The 19,664-nt window shown below is 35.0% G+C and overlaps 1 protein-coding gene across 1 annotated transcript in view; it reads left to right on the top strand.

Moving 5' to 3' along the window:
* Nucleotides 1-19,664, top strand: part of LOC125647484 (uncharacterized) — an 82,267-nt gene that overhangs the window by 12,040 nt on the left and 50,563 nt on the right. The window contains exons 6-15 of the mRNA XM_056139872.1: nucleotides 560-622; nucleotides 4,045-4,089; nucleotides 6,255-6,329; nucleotides 9,586-9,657; nucleotides 11,619-11,687; nucleotides 12,880-12,942; nucleotides 13,403-13,447; nucleotides 13,714-13,782; nucleotides 17,134-17,214; nucleotides 18,401-18,436. Coding sequence (XP_055995847.1) covers nucleotides 560-622; nucleotides 4,045-4,089; nucleotides 6,255-6,329; nucleotides 9,586-9,657; nucleotides 11,619-11,687; nucleotides 12,880-12,942; nucleotides 13,403-13,447; nucleotides 13,714-13,782; nucleotides 17,134-17,214; nucleotides 18,401-18,436 — 618 coding nt within the window. The remainder of the gene's footprint in view (nucleotides 1-559; nucleotides 623-4,044; nucleotides 4,090-6,254; nucleotides 6,330-9,585; nucleotides 9,658-11,618; nucleotides 11,688-12,879; nucleotides 12,943-13,402; nucleotides 13,448-13,713; nucleotides 13,783-17,133; nucleotides 17,215-18,400; nucleotides 18,437-19,664) is intronic.

A 19,664-nucleotide genomic window follows, 5' to 3' on the forward strand; every position in this document is an offset into this window, starting at 1 on the left:
CTGCTCCAAATTAAGACAAAATTTGAAATGCACCACAAGTATACACAATTTATATTTGCTGTAATGGAATTTCAAGGTCCTTTGGTATTAGAAGAGTGTGACCTTGAAATAACCTTGATACAACAACAAGAGCTGTGACTCATTTCTCTGTGGCAGAAGAATTTATACATTGTATAATCATTGTACCGTGCAATATATTGTCAGACCGTTTCTTGGCACACTGATTTTGACTACGGATAACTCCGTTTACCTGATGAAGATATAAGGCTCACTACGGTATAGTGACCGGTCGACAGGAGATGCTTACTCCTCCTAGGCACCTGATCCCACCTCTGGTGTGTCCAGGGGTTCGTGTTTGCCCAACTATCTATTTTGTATTGCTTTTAGGAGTTATGAAATTGATCATTGTTCGTTATCTTCACCTTTCATTACATCTCAACGCATCCAATGAATTTGGGAAGATCTTATCTTTGAATAGACGTGGAATAAGTGTTTGCCTAATACGGTGTTTACTTCCATTGTCCTACACACTACAGTATTTCATGTTTCAAACTTTCAGAGTTGAATCTAAGTTCCTGTCATTGTCACTCGAATGGATTTTCCTACAATTTTGTGTCCGTGCGTGAGTATTGTTGCCATAATCTTTGATATAATTTGATGCAACGAAATTATTAAGCACTAAGATAATTAAACTTTTAACAAGAGGCCTATGGGCCTTATCGGTCACCTGATTATTAGTTAAAGGTATCACTAGTGCCAATGGCTATGAAATCCTGCATATCTAAGTTAAATTCTAATATTTAGCAACAGTATAAAACAAGATGTGTTCATAAAATTTAAATACCATCGAAAGTGTCTTTACTGATGAAAGGCTTTTAAATTACTTGACATAATATATATGACATTAACACGATATGACAAATTTGGACCTCTCTTGAGTGAAAACCCTATAGTTGCAAAATTCATAATTTTGTTACATCCTTTCCTGTTTTTCCTAAATAAGCAGTTAGGTTTTATACGCCCATCGAAGACTGGACGTATTATGGTATGGTGTCGTCCGCCCGTCTGTCTGTCCCGACCTTGTGGGCATGATACAGACCGAATCGTAAGCTCCAGGATTTTACAACTTGGTACATTTGATCACCATGATAAGAGAAAGGTGTATATTGTTTTTCAAGGTCAGAAGTCAAGGGTCAAGGTCTCTTTGATCACCATGATGAGAGGAAGATCCCTATTAAATGTAAAGGTCGTAGTATTACTTAGTAGGAAAACTTTGTAGGCAGGATACAAATCGAACCGTAAGCTGCAGGATATTGCATCTTGGTACATTCGATCACCATGATGAGACGAAGATTTCTTTTGTTATTCAATGTTATAGGTCAAAGGTCAAAGTCGCAGTATCACTTAGTTGGAAATCCTTGTAGGCTGACGGATATTGAAACTTGGTATATTTGATCACCATGGTGAGAGGAAGATGCCGATTACTTTTTCAATGTCAAGGTCACATTATCACTTAGTAGAAAACCTTCTAGGCAGTATACAAACTGAACTGTTGAGACTAGGACCGTCAAACTTTGTACACACATACTTTATGTCAAGTGAAGGATGCCTATTGTTTCCATAGGTCAAGGTCATAGTCGCAGGATACAGACCTATTCCTTGGGGCAAGGACCATTACATTTGGTACACATACATCTTATGCCAAGTGAAAATATTACATAGATAGTACATGATTGGTCTTGTTTTTTCGATGCAAAGAAAATATGTGACACCCTGATGATTGCTGGTACTATTTGCAGGCAAGTTCTACAAATCATGGTGTAAGAAAAACTCCCTACATTAGCTTTTCACGGACGTATTATGTACCGTTGGCGGTACTCTTGTTATACCGTAACAGCAAACATAAAGAAGTCTTTAAAATTATTAATAATTTTGGCCGCACTTAGAACCAAAATCGCAACTCCCTGGGATCATGAAATTTGGGAAAGGTCGACCTACTCCTTCTGAACATCTCTTTAGTTTCAATTTAGTATCAATAGCATTAAAGAAGATATTATTTAGATGTTTTCCACATTTATACTATATATTATTATATACTTTCAATTTCATCTCTTCTTTTTTCTTTAAAAGTTTGCAGGCATATATCACACGATATATGCCCGGAAACATTCCGGCCCGCAAACATTACGTCACAATCAAATTTCTACGCTGTTAATTTTCAATTTTTTCGTGTTTTTCATCTTTTACTCAGTTAAACCGATAAAGTTATTGTTAAAAATAAAATTATTGTTAGTTTCTTAATGAAATTGAAAGTATATAATAAAAAGGTTATAGACTTTGTATGGGAAATATGACGACCTCGTTTTTTGTCGCGAACTGACCTCGCAAGCTCGGTCCGTCTACGCGCCAAAAAACTCGGTCGTCATATTTTCCCATACAAAGTCTATAACCTATAATTATTATACCTCATATAAAGAATCACTAGTAAAACAGAATCTGATTGGCCGAGAAGGTCACGTGACCGTCGTGTTTGCCCTGCAACAAAACATCGTGTTCCACCCCTTCGGATATCTCTTGTTCCACTTTCGTCCAGTTAAATGAACAAACCCGAGTGTTCCGAATGACGCAGGCAACAACAAACACAGCCTCGTGCATTTCCATATATTTAACGTCAAGGTAAACGAAGTTTATTGTGACGTCACAATAAGTTCGAGTCATTGTAATTTGATAGTTCGTAAGGCACAAAATATGCGGGTCTCTGATATACATTTACATCGCTTTGTTGTGGTTGGTAGAAAAAGCAAGCAAGTAAATCAGCATCCATGGAGAATGGAAATAGAAAGACTGGTTATCATATCACTGTAATTCGTTGTTTGTACCTTCTAATACGTTGACGTCGCGGTGTTACCGTTAGTGCGATCTCAGCTACATAAAATGTATAGATGAGCGGACTCCAATTTCAAATGCATTTTTATAATCTTGCTTTGTTTCGGTATAATAAACAATTTATTGCATGAATGTTGTCCTCGGGGAATATGATTTTTCTTGGGTGAATAAATCTTCATATCTCCCTCACTAACGTGCAATAAATGTATAATAACCACCCTGGGGTCAGAACCTCTACTCCAGGAATCATAAAATTTACAGTTTATGTAGAGGCCTTCTTAGTCTATGTACATCACTATGTATTTAGTTTTTCTTACACATATGTAGTTGTATAGAAAAAGATTTTTGAAAATTAGTCAATTTTTAGCAGTTTTTGCCCAACTCCTAACTAAGGCCCCAGGTGTGTGGGAGTCCTGAAATTTACAACTTATGCCCCCCTTGTCCTAAAGATGCTTCATACCAAAATTGAAAGGAATTGTATCGGTACTTTATCAAGAAGTTAAAAATGTTCTATTGTTCACATATATTATTAATAACTGGCCATTTTGGTCCTACCCTGATACGAAAATCCTTACCCCTGGGATCATCAAATTTACAATTTTGGTAAAGGACTACCTCTTGTTTCTAAATATCCATTTAGTTTCAATTTAGCATCCATAGCACTAAAGAAGATTTTATTTAAGTGTTTTACACATAAACCCTACATGCCAAGTTTGGCCTCCCCCTGAGGTCAAAACTTCTACTCCGGGGATCATAAAATCTACAATTTTGGTAGAGGCGTTCCTGCTCTGCATCACCTTGCATTTAATATTTCTTGCATATGTGTGGTTGTGGAGAAAAAGATTTTTTTTTTCGTTTTTGCCTCACTCCTAAGGGGTACAGAAGTCCTGAAATTTACAATTTATGTCCTCCTTGACCCAAAGATGCTTCATACCGAATTTGAAGAGAATGGAATAGTACAGTGTAGTAATCAAGAAGGAAGTTAAAAATGTTCAATTGTTAACGGACAAAGGCGGACGACAACCAATTGCAATAAAAACAAATATTATTTTAAAAATGTGATGTTTCATTAATCTAGTTTCGAATCGTTTTATTATCGCAAAAATTATTACAACTTCACACACACATACACACTTTCAATTGTTGTTATGAATTTAGGTAATGGGCGTTTCCAAGAGTGTCGAAGAGACGAACACTATAGAGGTGAGTGTTAATTGCATTGTATCTTATATTACTATAAGATATTATCACTATAAGTGATTGTTACTATTGAATAGTTTCATTGTAAATTAGTGTTACTATAATTAGTGTTACTAGAAGTGAGGTCCCATGGGGATCCGGGTTAGAATATCCTCAGTATCCCTTGCTTGTCGTAAGAGGCGACTAAATGGGGCGGTCCTTCGGATGAGACCGCAAAAACCGAGGTCCCCGTGTCACAGCAGGTGTTGCACGGTAAAGATCCATCCCTTCTCAATGGCCATAACTGCCGAGCATAGGCCTAAATTTTGCAGACCTTCACCGGCAGTGGTGACGTCCCCATATGAGTCAAATATTGTCGAGAGGGACGTTAAACAATAAATTCAATCAATTAATCAACTAGAAGTGAGTATTCCTATAAATTGGTATAATTATAAGAGATCATTGCTATAAAACAGTATTACGATGAGACAATATGACTATACGTGAATATTCTTAAAAACTAGTATTAGTATGAGATAGAATTACTGTAGGTTATTACAATAAAAGGTCACTATTAGTATTACTATAAGAGATTATAAAACAGTATTACAATAAGTGAATAGTACTCTAAGTGAGCTAGTATTACTATAAAAGATTATTACTATAAGAGATCATTACTATGAGATGAGTTGCTCTAGGTAAGCATTAATATGAGTGAATATTACTATTAATTAGTGTTACTCTTAGAGACCTCAGTATGAAAATTCTCCGCATCGCGTAATCTGATTGCTATATATGAATGTTGCTATCTATGTGAATATTGCTATATATGAATGTTGCTATATGTGAATATTGCTATTACATGAATATTGTTGTATGTGTATATTGTTATACGTGAATATTGGTATATGTGAATATTGCTGTACTTGAATATTGTTCTATATTAATATTGCTGTGCATGAATATTTGTTATATTGATATTACCATACGTGAATATTGCTTTATGTAAATATTACTATAACACTAACAGCATCACAATGATTATCACTGCCTATCAGTTGTACATTGTGCTTATAATCGGTTAGCAGATATACATCACGACTGCTGTATATTTCATTTCTTGCCACTTTATGTTCGCCGGTCTTATTTGTTTACAAGTAATAAAAAGGTTACATTAATTATCCCAGTTTACAGAAGCAAGTCAAATTTAAAAGTATTCATTAAATAAAATTCACATTAACAGCAGTGGTTACGCTTGTAAATTATGTATTAATATGCTTAATCGTTTTCCCAAACTTGATGAGGAAATACTTATACGGAGTAAAGTGGGTGTGTTGAAATCTGAAAGACTAGAGCTGATCGAACAATTATCTTTTTAAAAAGGCAAAATAGTGGCGTGGTTACGCATATTATTATACCGGTGAATTCAAAAAGAAACGTCAATGAGTTACAACAGCTAAGTGTCCAGTTTGTTCTCAATCGGCAATCCTCGGATTATTCCGCTACGAGCACGCAATGACCTCAGAATGATATTCTTTCCACCAAAATACCATGGAAGCTCACCATGGAATTGGTTGACTAATGAACATAAATATTCATGAAGACGGGGATTCTTTTTTAAATCATACAACCACGGCATTTGACATAGTGTAAACGGAGACAATAGGTGTGGTGTGCAACGATGGACTATAGTATGAACACGAACAATTTAGTTACCGACGAATGATACTTGTGTACGCGTACACGTCATCAGTAGATTAATTAGTCGTAGATTGTATTACTTAATTAGCCGTGTGGTATATTAATTAATTAATCGAGGAGTATATTAATTAATCAGCCGTGGATTATATCGCTTAATCACTCGTAGATTATATATTACATGTAGTTAATTGGTCGTGGGAAAATGGAAATATTATTCAATTATTATTTTTATGAAATTTTACACCCGACCTGGATGTTATAAAACTGTTACCGTACTTATACTCAAACTCAGTTATGTTTGTTTTGAGTACAACTTTGAGCGTGAAAAATCTTGAGCATGTACTCTATTTGAGTATGAGAATGATTTTATAAAAGTTTTACATCCTTCACTTTTGAGTATCAGTGCGATTTAGAGCATTGAGTTTGAGTATGAAAACGTGCTCAAAAAAGTTTTATAACCTCCAGACCCGATCTGTTTATTATTATAGCCGGAGTAGGGAGGTTTTTGACGGGTCGGGAAAACTTTCAAGATGATATCGTCCATTGTCACAGTCAACATATACGTAAGTGATATTTTTTAATTCAGATATTCCATACAAGTATAGCTTTTTAACAAAGCTTGCCATCTTTAGGAATAACCTTATGCAGTATACCGATATAAATGTATGATATGCTTTAAAGGGGCATGGACACGGTTGGAGCTGAAAATTTGCCAATTTTTTTTCTATTTTCATTGTTTACAATGCTTAACTAAAGTATTTCTAATGGTCAGCTAAAATTTCAACATCAGTTTTTGAGTTGCACGTGAGCTACAGCACTCACATTTCTTTGTTATGTAAACAAGGCTCGCGCTGTGTTTTTTGTTTACATACAGATTGCTTAATAGAAAAAAGCATGTTTAAAATAAAATGAGATGTGCTAAACACTAGAAACTATCTAATTGTGTTCAGAATTAACTTGTATATTGAAAATTCTGCTTTAAACGAACTTTTATTACTATGATTTAACCTATGTAAAGAAAAACAAGGCACGAACTTTGTTTACATAACAAAGAATTGTGAGCTCTGTACCTCGACAACTGACATCCAAATTTTTGCTGACAATTAAAGATACCTTAGTTAAGCATTATAAACATTGAAAATGAAAAAATAAAATTTTGAAAATTGTCTGCTCAAATCGTGTCCATGTCCCTTTAAAGGGAAAGGCAACCCTAACCACATTGTTGCCTTTATGAATAAAGTATTACATACTTACTGATATCGTAAATGGCAGTCTTTAACAACAAAAACCCTTGCTTAACAATTAAATCAATATTAATCCATCTTATATTTCAAATTACCCGCCGCTAACAGAGCGGCTATTGACGTTTAATTTATTACGTCACACCGTCGGTTCCTGTTTATTTCATCAGTAGCACTGTAAACATGACAAGTCACAAACAGTTAAGTTTGGAGTCGTATAGATTTGAGCCCGTCCTTTCGCAAGAAGAATTTAAGAAAAGAAAACGTTCAGTCGAGTCGCAGACCAGGTAGATGGTACTCGTTTCTTCATACATGTAAATGTCTCAAACCTCAACTTGTCATTACGCAAATGATGGATCGACAGTTTACATAGTATTTTCTTTTCAAATAACTTTGTTGGGTCAGGAATTTCGGGGTGGGGGGACTTTTTTCACATCTCCCCTTCGCATTAGAGTAATTAACTGCTTGACAAGAAGGCATCCACCTATTTACAATGTATTCGTAAAATCTACCACATGCACATTTTTGATGATCTTAGAATCTCATCAAAACCGGAATAGACGGTGTGAAGTCAAAATAATTGATTTTTGTGGTCTTTAATACAAGAGAGTTCCGCATCATGGTAGCCTCTATAGATGGCGGGAATTTCAATTTTTAACGTTTTCAAATTAGTACTGACGCTTATCTAGGCCGTATATCAACAGAGTATTATGACAAATCTTTATCATATAACTAATCCTATTATTTATCATGTAACATTTAGGGGGGCTGCCTTTCCCTTTAATTATTCATATTTTTATTAAATGACCACATAATCAAACTTTTCTTAAATGGTAAATCTTATATCAAATCAAGTTTAAAAAAAAAAAAACACCTACTAGAAACTACTGTACAATGAATTTTCTAGTTGGACCTAGAAGTAGACATGCTATTTTGTACTAAAAATAGAAAACATTGTTTCTTCTCAACTTCAAGAAAACAATAAAAGCAGATGTTCAGCTTGTTTAATTTTTCACACAGAAAGAAACGAAAACTAAAAGTACTAAATAGCTGGAAACTGCCCAAATTTTATCAAGAAGAATTTTAACGTTTGCGTGCAAAAAGAAAGGACCAATTCTGTTATTTGTTGGGACGTTTTTGATAGTTGGTATGAATAAGATAAAAATGTCAGTTTCATTATATTGCAGTTTTTATTCGTTCTTCTCTTCGTTTCCTCTCGTTTTTAAAGATTGAAAATCCTGTAAAATTATTAAGTCGTATGAAAATTAGATCATCACGAAAGTATCTCCCTTGCGTAGAACACAATTTCAACCGATGAAATAAATTAAAATTTTCACATCATACATTTTCTACCAATCACAAAGGAGAGGAAGTGCCTTGTCCGAAGACTGTAAAATACTTCAACTATATGATACCGTCATCCAAGGAAGACGTTGTCTGTTATTCCTAATGTCGTTCATTTTAGAAATAAATTTCATTTTTGAAAACTACATGAGGCATGAATCTTGAAGTTCATGACGTATGCTGGCGTGAAGCGTTGCAGTGTATATCCTCATGTATTTTTTGACTAAATGAAATTTTTCTTACTTTAATTTCTCTTGAAATTCCCACATAATTGTAGTATTGGCACCATAGGCAGTTGCTTCTTCAACAATAATGTGAAAAGGAAAGTTGAAATCTAGTGATCAGCCATTCCCAAAATTACTAGTCTGATTGTACGCACAAGTACTCTAATGTTGATATTAAAATTATGGAAAAAAGTTCCTCATTGACAATATCGTCGTGGTCGTTGGTGATCAGATATTCCAACAGTCTGTTAAAATTCCAATGAGCAGGAATTGTGCTCCTTTTTTAGTTGACCTGTTTTTATATCATTATGTGGCAAAATGTTTTCAAAACCCTCTACATGGCAAGAAAAAATATCTTTCTCTGGCCTTCAACTCGACATTTAGACATATCGACGAAGTTTTATCTGTCAATAATTTTCATTTTCATCCACATGTCGATTCGATATATCCCAGTGAATTCGAATAAAAGACACCACAGAGTCTTCCATATTTGCTTCGTACTTAGATATTTTATTGAACCTAGATGTTAACGGCAAACTAACAACTCACCTTTATGATAAACGGGATAATTTCAGCTACTCCATTGTGACTTCCCATAATTATGTAGCAATATTCCTTTATCGCCTACCTATGGTGTTTATGTTTCTCAACGGTTTCGATACGCAAGAGCTTGTTCTACGAATGATTAATTTTCAAATCGAGGCAGACTATTGACAAATAAGTCGATGTTACAAGAGTTTCAACAGTCTCGTTTGAAGTCAGTACTTCGTAAATTCTTTGGTCGTTATGACGATATAGTTTGCCAATACAATTGTCGTTCGGTCAAATGCTGTCTGACGTATACCATGCCGATTATTAGACCGTTCTTTACACACTGATTTTGACTGCGGATTACTCCGTTTACCTGATCGAGATATCGGGATCATGGCTGGTGTGACTGGTCGACAGGGTATGACTGTCATCAATTGGACGCAATGTAAATATCACTATGTTAGTCGCATCCATTTCAGTTTGGAGCACCCTGGATTCAATTCTCGCCTCTAGTACCCTTTGTTTTGAAGATTTTATCATTCACATGAGAGGTATGTATTTTGAACTTTAATGGTTTATTATTGCCCTACTAATGTCACTTAATAAGCTAATTAGTCCCCTACTGACGAAGTCGAAGGGGACTTTAGGTTTGCGCTCCGTCCGTCTGTCCAGTTTTCCGCACTTTTTTCTCTGTTCTTGCACACATTTATTTCATATTTGGTATGTAGCTTTGCCAAAACAAGTTACAAATCAAGTTCGAATTTCGTCTCGGTCCGTTTATTTTTCACTTAGTTGTGGCTCTTGGACTTAGAAAAATAGCATGAATTATCAGTTTTCCGAACTTTTTTTGTTGTGCTTGCAGATATTCATTCGATATTTGGTTCATTGCTTTCCCATGACAAGTTACAGATCAAGTTTGAATTTCGTCTCGGACCGTTAATTTTTCATTAAGTTATAGCCCTTGGACTTAGAAAAATAGCATGAACAATTGTTAGTCTGCATCCAAGTTTCTTATCTCTGTAGATAAGAGTACTGCACTCATTAAAACTTCTAGCATAGTAATACAACAATATAGCTAAATTATTCATGATCACCTACATGTCACAGTTTATTGACTTGGTTAAAGACCTAAACCTAAATATAAATTTGTCTTCTTTCTTGGTCAAGTCTCTACTCGAATAGTAGTTGATTTCTAACCATTCCTATCATGGTTCCCCAATTTTCCCTTTTACCATAACCTACTTATTATGGTACAGTAATTTTTGCAGCCGGTAGGGGACTATGTATTGCCATGCAATACTCTCAGAATGCCTGTTGTTATTACGTTAGTAGGACTGTGTGTTTATCGATTCATTTTGCTCTGTTTTTATTCTTTATTACTGTCAGTACTAGTATATCTGGAATGTTTTCTGATTTACAATGTCGGTACTGCACTCTTTTCTAGCACTCTCTCGTCAAAGAGTATTTATGTTATCAAGTAAGCTTTCTTCAAGGAGATGTTACGTTTTCGTACAGCTCACGTATCTTACGTTTCTTATCAAAGGTTGCTGATATAATTTCCGTAGGATTTTTGCGGGAGGCTTTCAATGAAATATTTCTTTGGTTTCGGAAACCTTTATTCTTTACCTTTACACTGTTTATGTGTGAATAGCGTCCGCGTTGGATATACACATTCCTCATAATAAAACCAATGTAAGGGTAAAACTAAAACTTGTTTCAACGTTTTGTGTTCTGAGATGGTATTTTCGTGAATAATCAGATAAAAATTAAATTGGTAACACTGTTAGTTAAAAGCAAATTGTCAAAAAGCATTGGCGGCTCGCTCCGGGTGAGACTGGTCAACAGAGGATGCTTACTCCTCCATGGCACCTGATCCCACCTATGATGTGTCCTGGCTTGGAGTTCTTGAAAGATATCAGACTTACGTTAGAAAAGTTGTCCTTGATTTGAGCTTTAAAATTTGAGTAAAATCTCTTACTTAGTCCAAGTTTTGAGTGACGTTTTTTCTCAGGAAACCCAGGTCAAGGGTCAGTGTTTGCCCTATTCTTAATTTTGTATTCTTGATGAGATTGACCACTACATTATTTTCACTTTTCATAATGCCGATAAAGTAAAACATGTATATGATTAACCGTACATGTACATATGCTTGGAAGAATATTGCTTGGTCCTTGTACATGTATGCTTCCGAGAACACAAACGACAGTTAAAGTTGAGAAACAAAATGCAAACTGATTCTCAATTAATTCAATACATCTCACTTCTAATATTAATTGTTTTTGCCAAAAGTGAAGGAAAAGTTGCAAAAATGTGCATCTTTGCTGGAAAAACAAAATAAACAAAACAAAGAAAAACTATATGTGTAAAAAGTGATAGATGCTGTACAAAAGGGAGGTTGATTAACTAATAAGAACATAGTCAAAATGATTACCGTTATAAAAATGATTGCCAGTAACCGCACACTGTGTTATCTGTAAATTTTGTTTGATCTAATTAACGTGGATATTTTTAGAGGCCTATCACACCCACGGGGAGCCTCGCTGTCATGGCGCCTGTTCCACTATCACCACAGCGTCAACAAGTGAGTATATTTCTCCATGTTCTGTTTGTTACATCATGTGTTAGCTCAATTCACTGCCACCATTACGTGTTAAAGTAGCTATAGGTATTTACTTTGTTATGGTTGAATTAGAAGCTAAAATTCATACCATAGTTACTTTAAGGTGGCTCGTTACACTAAAATTTTATTTAATGACCGTTTATGTACCTGGTATGAAGCATGATTTCACCTTCGAAAGAGAGATACAAGCTTTCAATTAATTCTTATGATTTTTGTACGATTTTGTTTTATGATAGAAAGGTGTTTGTTGTAAATAAGAGATTTTAAACTCCAAACTTGGCTTTGATGTTATGCATGATATCTGATAAAACCTGCTTAAAGAAGACAAATGTTCTAATTTTTTTTTAACCCATGACTAAATTCTTCAAGAAACATGTCATTTGGAAAAAAAGATATATTAGACCAGAGAAAAAAGTATCGATCCCGATCAAAATTGATAGAAATTACTATAATAATCATATTGTTGCTAATTTTATGTAATTTTCATCAAGAAATTCGTTTCCTTTATCCATCAATTTAATTGTAAACCATTTTACATCGAAGGGAGGTACTTTGTTCTGTATGACTATTTTTTATTGCATACAGTGTATGTGTTTCGATCGAGTTTGGTTCAAAGAAAAGTTGCATTATTCATGAAATTTTGTTATTTCATTTCAATTTTCTAAAGTTGCATTTATCTGATTTTTTTCTCTCTTCTAAATAACATGTTTGTAGGGTTGTTGTTTTTTTTTAAAGATTACGCCATAATTTTTTTTTCAAAAATCAAATTATAACGTTTTCAATTTTCATAAATATTTTTTGTTTAAAAAGTCGTTCTGATTCTTTCAGGCATGGTTTATTAGATATTTATACCGTGCATCAAATCATAGTGAATTTTGGACTCTAAAATCTCTTATTTGCAAACGAACCATCTTTTTTTATCATTCAAAGAAATATCATATATAATAATAGAGACATTTTATTACTCTTTCGATGGTGAAATCTTCCTTCACACAAGGTGTTTTAACGAGCCATTCAATAAGATGTTGGTGTAATGAACCACCTTAATCCCACACTAAAGGGAGGTAACAAAGTTTGTCATGTGATACATCGTGTCTCGGTATACTTGTTAGAACAACAAATATATTGACTCCATATCATTGTAATAAATAAGGTACAGTGGTTCCGGTTACTCATGGTAGCAGTCAACAGCTCCTCAATTCCACAGCCTCTGAACGTAAGAACGCTACGTCATTCTAAAGAACACCTCCCGTGATTTTACTCTGCTCAGCATCGACTTTTCCCCTGTTCTGCCCTATTTTTTGGATAATAGGCACTTGAAGTTCCCTGACTTTTACTCCGGCCTAAGTTTTACTTTCCTTTCACTAACGCTATTTATAAATAGCCTGATGTCTCTATATGAGTGAAAAAAAAATTTAAGAGGGAAGTTAAACAATATACAATCAATCATCGAATTATTTAGTATCTCTTCCACAGAGCTGAATATCTTCTCAAAATTCTTACTTTTCGTTGCAACACTAAAACATTAGACACTGAGTAGAATTTAAAGACCATGAAGTGAAGGGAAGAAGTGTTGTATAGGAAAGAACATGTACATGATCAGATTATTGGTCGAATTGGAATTGTCAGAGATTTGTTTGATCAGCATCTGATTATTTATTTTTTTCATTTTGTAGTTTACAAAGCATATCAAACTGGGGAGTGTCTTTCTCAACATACAGGTATATTTTCACTTTTCATACAAGTAAAATTATTATCACTAATCATCGGAATACTATCGATTTCAATCAGCAATGGTCTTCGTGACGGGGAAGTAAGTTTGTTACGTCTGTACCAAAAATTATCATCATTTTGAGAAACTTCAAGAATGAAATCTATAATACTTTTTAGACACCTTTTATGGTACAGTATCAAGTTTCAAAGATGATTGATAGTGCACTCTGCGAAAGTATATTTAAGAGTTAAGAGAAAAATAAATTCATTTCAGTATGGTCGTTTCTCCATGGCAACTTGCCGAGTGGAGTGAATATGAACACAGTTATCAACCACATGGCAGGTAAAATTACACGCTGATGACAGTAAACCATTTTTATGCTCCCCTTTGAAAAAGAGGGGGCATATTGTTTTGCAACTGTCGGTCGGTCGGTCTGTAGACCACATGTTGTCCGCTCAATATTTTGAGAACCATTCACTTGATGATAATGGTATTTCAAATGTGGGTTGGTTATGAGTGGAAGATGACCCTATTGTTTTTCAGGTCAAAAGGTCAATCTACTCTGGACATAGGAATATAATGCCCGCTCAATATCTCGAGAACCCTTTGCTTGGAAGACATCAAACTTGGCACACTGGTACATCCTAAGGAGTAGATGACCCCTATTGATTTTGAGGTCATATGGTCAAGGGTCAAACTGGGCATAGAAATATACTGTCCGTTCAATGTCTTGAGAACCCTTTGCTTGACAGACATCAAACTTGGTACACTAGTACGTCTTCAGGAGAAGATGACCCCTATTGATTTTGAGGTCACATGGTCAAAGGTCAAGGGTCAAACTGGACATAGGAATATACTGTCTGCTCAATATCTTCAGAACCCTTTGCTTGACAGACATCAAACTTTAAATAGTACACTGGTGTATATTCAGGAGAAGATGACTCCTATTGATTTTGAGGTCACATGGTCAAAGGTCAAGGGTCAAACTGGATATAGTAATATACTGTCCACTCAATATCTTGATAACCCTTTTACTTGACAGACATCAAACTTAGTACATTGGTACATCTTCAGGAGAGGATGACCCATATTGATTTTGAGGTCAAAAGTCAATAGTTGAACTGGACATAGTAATATATTGTCTCCTATATTTTAAAAATTATTTGCTTGATTGACACATACCAAACTTGGTACACCGGTACAGCATAAGGAGTTGATGACCCCTATTGAATTTTAGGTCACATGGTCAAGTCACTCTTGACATAGGAAGATATTGTCTGCTTAATATTTTGAATTGATGATAATACTATCAATTAAATGAGGTGTGTGTATAACACTTTTCAATTTTGCACCATGGAGGGGGGGGGGCATATGTGTTTTACAAGCATCTCTTGTTCATGAGAGTAATCTATTTAACATGAGAGTAAACCACTTATCATGAGAGTAAATTATTTACCACGAAAGTGAGAGTATACCATTTGCAGATGTACCATGAGAATGGGAGAAAACTACATAACATAAGCAAAACATTTTGAAGACAGTTTACCTTGGGAATTTACCTTCCAATACAAGTTAATCATTTACCCTAGAAATAATCTTCCAACACTGGTTAACAATTTACTCTGAGAATAACCTTCCAATAATGGCTAAACATTTACCTGAGAATAATTTTCCAATACTGGTTAACATTTCCTCTGAGAATAAATTTCCAATACTGGTTAACCATTTACTCTTAGAATAGCCTTCCAATAATGGTTAACTATTTACGTGAGAATAACCTTCCAGTACAAGTTAACTATTTACTCCGAGAATAACCTTCCAATAATAATTAAACATTTACCTGAGAATAACTTTCCAATACTGGTTAACCATGTACCTGAGAATAACCTTCTAATACTGGTAAACAATTTACCCCGAGAATAATCTTCCAATACTGGTTAACTATTTACCCTGAGAATAACCTTCCAATACTGCTAACTAATTCCAAGAGAAAACATTCCAATACTGGTTAACTATTTACCCTGAGAATAACCTTCCAATACTGGCTAACTATTTCCAAGAGAAAACATTCCAATACTGGTTAACTATTACCCTAAGAATAACCTTCCAATAGTGATTAACTATTTACCCTGAGAATAACCTTCCAATAGTGATTAACTATTTACTCTGAGAATAACCTTCTAACACTGGTAAACTATTTACCCCGATAATAATCTCCCAATACTGGTTAACTATTTCCAAGGGAAAACATTCCAATACTGGTTAACTATTTACCCTGAGAATAACCTTCCAATACTGGTTAACTATTTACCCTGAGAAAACATTCCAATACTGCTTAACTATTACCCTGAGAATAACCTTCCAATACTGCTTAACTATTTACACTGAGATAACCTTTCAATACTGGTTAAGCGTTTTCCTGACATTAGTTTTCCAATGATAGTAAAGCATGTACCTTGAGAACAACTCTCGAATGACCGTCAGTCAATTACCATATACTCTAAGAATAATCTTTCAATGATGGTCAATTATCTACCATTAAAACATGTAAATAAGGTCATCCTCGGGTGGGTGACCATCTTTGGAAGATTACTCCCAGGGTAAATTTGAATGGAAAACAATTAAGAATGTATGTGTGAAACTACTTATTTTGTTTTATTATTTTCGCTTTTGTTGTTATATTTGCTATCTATATGTTGTTTTTGTTTTTATAATTTTTGGCCGGAATGCAGAACGTGCAAACGTCTTATAGAATGGCGGATGAGCGTCCCCGTAATAGGGTACCTACTTTGTGTAATCAATTTCTCTCACATCTCTTACTTGTTGCTGTCCAAAGCAACCCGGCCATTTCTATTCTTGATAGATTTTTGTCGCAGTTTTATTTTGTATTTTTGTCGTTGGTGTTGTTATCACATTTTTGTGGCTATCATTTTTGTTGTTTTATTAGTGCTGTTGTTGTTACTTTTGTTGGTGTTGTTGTTGTTACTATTGTTGTTTTGTTGGTGTTGTTTTTGTTACTATTGTTGTTTTGTTAGTGTTGTTGTTACTATTGATGTTTTGTTGGTGTTGTTGTTACTATTGTTGTTTTCTTGTTGTTGTTGTTGTTACTACTATTGTTGTTGTTACTATTGTTGTTTTGTTGGTGTTGTTGTTACTATTGTTGTTTTGTTGGTGTTGTTACTATTGTTGGTGTTGTTGTTACTATTGTTGTTTTGTTGGTGTTGTTGATACTATTGTTGTTTTGTTGGTGTTGTTGATACTATTGTTGTTTTGTTGGTGTTGTTGTTACTATTATTGTTTTGTTGGTGTTGTTGATACTATTGTTGTTTTGTTGGTGTTGTTGTTGTTACTATTGTTGTTTTGTTGATACTATTCTTGTTTTGTTGGTGTTGTTGATACTATTCTTGTTTTGTTGGTGTTGTTGTTACTATTATTGTTTTGTTGGTGTTGTTAGTATTGTTATTGGTGTTGCTATCATTGTTGCTATAGTTGTTGTTGCAGTTACTATTATTGTTTTCAGTGTTGCTATTCATGTTAATTTTTACGTTTATTGTTGCTTTTGATATTGATAGTGTTGGTGGTGTTGTTGTTCTTATTGCTGTTGCTGTTACAGATGTTGTTGTCGTATATGTTTTTGTTTTTCTTGTTATCATTGTGGATGTTGATAAGTCTGTGGTGGTTTTTCTTTGATAGATCTATATCCGGAGGGAAGAGAAGGACACTGCGTGTGTACAAAAAAGTTTGACCTAGAGTTCCATAGCTTTCGCCATGATGGTGAGAACTTTTAAATTGGCTTAACAATAATATTATATCCATCATCATAAATCATTGCCATAACAAATAACATAATAACTTTAATAATTCACAGCAAGTATTTCACCTACATGTGGTTTTAGGATGTATAAATTTCATTCTTTGAAATTCAACATCTGATCCAAACTTCGATATTTTATTGAATATACATGTAGATGTTAGTAACAAAATGACAACTCAACTTCAAGACAAACGAGATGATTTCAACTTCTCCATCGTCAATTTTCCATATTTTTGTACAAATATTTTATTATCACCTACATATGGTGTTTATATCTCTCAACTAGTTCGATACGCGAGAGCCTGTTTTGCATACGATAAATTTTTAAATCGAGGATCGCTACTGCCAAAGACGTTGGTGCTACAATGTTCTCAACAATCTCGTTTAAAGTCAGCATTTCGCAAATTCTATAGACGTTATTATGATCTTATTTGCAAATACATCCTGTCATTGGGTCAAATACCGTCTGGTGTATTTCATGTCAATTGTTAGACCATCTTTACATCCTGATTCTGATTACGGATTACTCCATTTGCTTGATCGAGATAAGTGGGCTTACGGCGTTGTGACCGGTCAACAGGTGATGCATACTCCCCCTACGCACCTGATCCCACCACTGGTGAATCCAAGAGTCCATGTTATAATAGCCATATTCTTAATTTTGTATTCCTTCTTGGGTTTATGAGATTGCTTACTGTTCTTTATCTTCACTTTTCATAGAATTCTTTAGTTTTCCCAAGCAATTCATAGCAGTTAAACCGCTGCTGTGGCCTAGAGGTTAGAGCGTTCGCTCCGCATGCGGAAGACCAGTGTTCCAATCCCGGCCGCGACAAACCTTAGTCGTTAAAACAGGTGGTGACAGTTTCATCGCCAAGCGCTCGATATCAGGTGTAAATGTCACGGGTCCTCGGAGATAACCTTACAAAACGGATGTCCTGTGTCACAGTAGGTGTGACACGCTAAAGAACCCTCACTGCTCAATGGCCGTAAGCGCCGAGCAACGGCCTAAATGAAGTCCTTTACCTTGATGACGTCTCCATATGTGATATACGTTAAACAAGATACAATCAATTGTTTAGTTATCAACATAACCGTTAACATTTCAGCTGTCATTTACATATCTGCACGTTTTTCTTTTGATTTCAGCTTATGAGAAATGCATTCGACACCACACATATAGAGGTGAAGCTTCCGTTTTTCAATATCATTATATCGAGTTTTAGTGCTATTGATTGTGTTTAGTATGGTATTGAGTGTTCTAATTTTAGCTCATCTGCTGCGATAGCTCATACAGTATGAATATTTCTGATCAAATTCTGTCTGACATCCTTGTCGTTCATCTTTCATAGTTTCGACTTCTTAGGAACTTCTAGGTCAATTTCAACCAGATATGATACAAATACCCTTGTGTACAGAGGATTAAAGTTTTGTTCAAATAAAGGGTCTTTTTCTTTCAAATGGGGCATGATTAGAAACTGATAAAAATAGGTTGGGGTGTCTCAAACTTTCTTAAGGACCACTCGACCACTAGAACCGAAGCATGATTAACATCGTCCTTTAAATTATACTTTGGATTCTTTAATTAGTGTTCAAATCTCGTGAGTTTCAGGGCTAGAATAGGTCCTCAGTACCCCTTGCTTTTCGTAAGAGGCGACTAAATGGGGCGGTCCTTCAGATGAGACAGCAAAAACCGAGGCCCGTGTCACAGCTGGTGTAGCACGATAAAGATCCCTCCCTGCTCTAAGGCCGTAAACGCCGAGCATAGGCCTAAATTTTGCAGCCTTTCACAGGCAATGGTGACTTCTCCATATGAGTGAAATATTCTAGAGAGGGAATTTAAACAATATATCGATCAATCGGATGAGACCGCAAAAGATGATGGCCCTGTATCGCAACAGGCATTGCACGATAAAGATCCTTCCCTGCTCAAAAGCCGTAAGCGCCGAGCATAGGCCGAATTGCAGCCCTTCATCAGCAGTGATGACGTCTCTATATGAGTGAGAGATTTTCGAGCGGGATGTTAAACACTATACAATTCACCAATTGTCGCTAAAATGAGGCTATAATACGAGCCCCATCATAGAACCATTGACATATCTAGAGGGGGGTAATCAATCTAATTGATATATTATTACAAGATACAACCAACCCGTTAATTGTTATAGATTGTTTGTTTATTTGTTTTACGTCCGGTCAAGAATTCAAATCTAAATCTATACAAAGAAAAAGAATTAAAATTATTCTACTTAATTAAGGACAAAGGACTACAGATTTCCAATGTATACGCATCCTTATGTGGTGTAGATTCATTGTCTTTATCCCATGACCCCGAGGCAGGGATGGAGCTACAATAGAGGCTTATAGATTTGCAGAGGAATGTACAATAAAAATGACCAAAGAAAGTTCTAGT

The sequence above is a fragment of the Ostrea edulis genome, chromosome 6 (genome assembly GCF_947568905.1).
Source record: "Ostrea edulis chromosome 6, xbOstEdul1.1, whole genome shotgun sequence".
NCBI classification, from domain to species: Eukaryota; Metazoa; Mollusca; class Bivalvia; order Ostreida; family Ostreidae; genus Ostrea; species Ostrea edulis.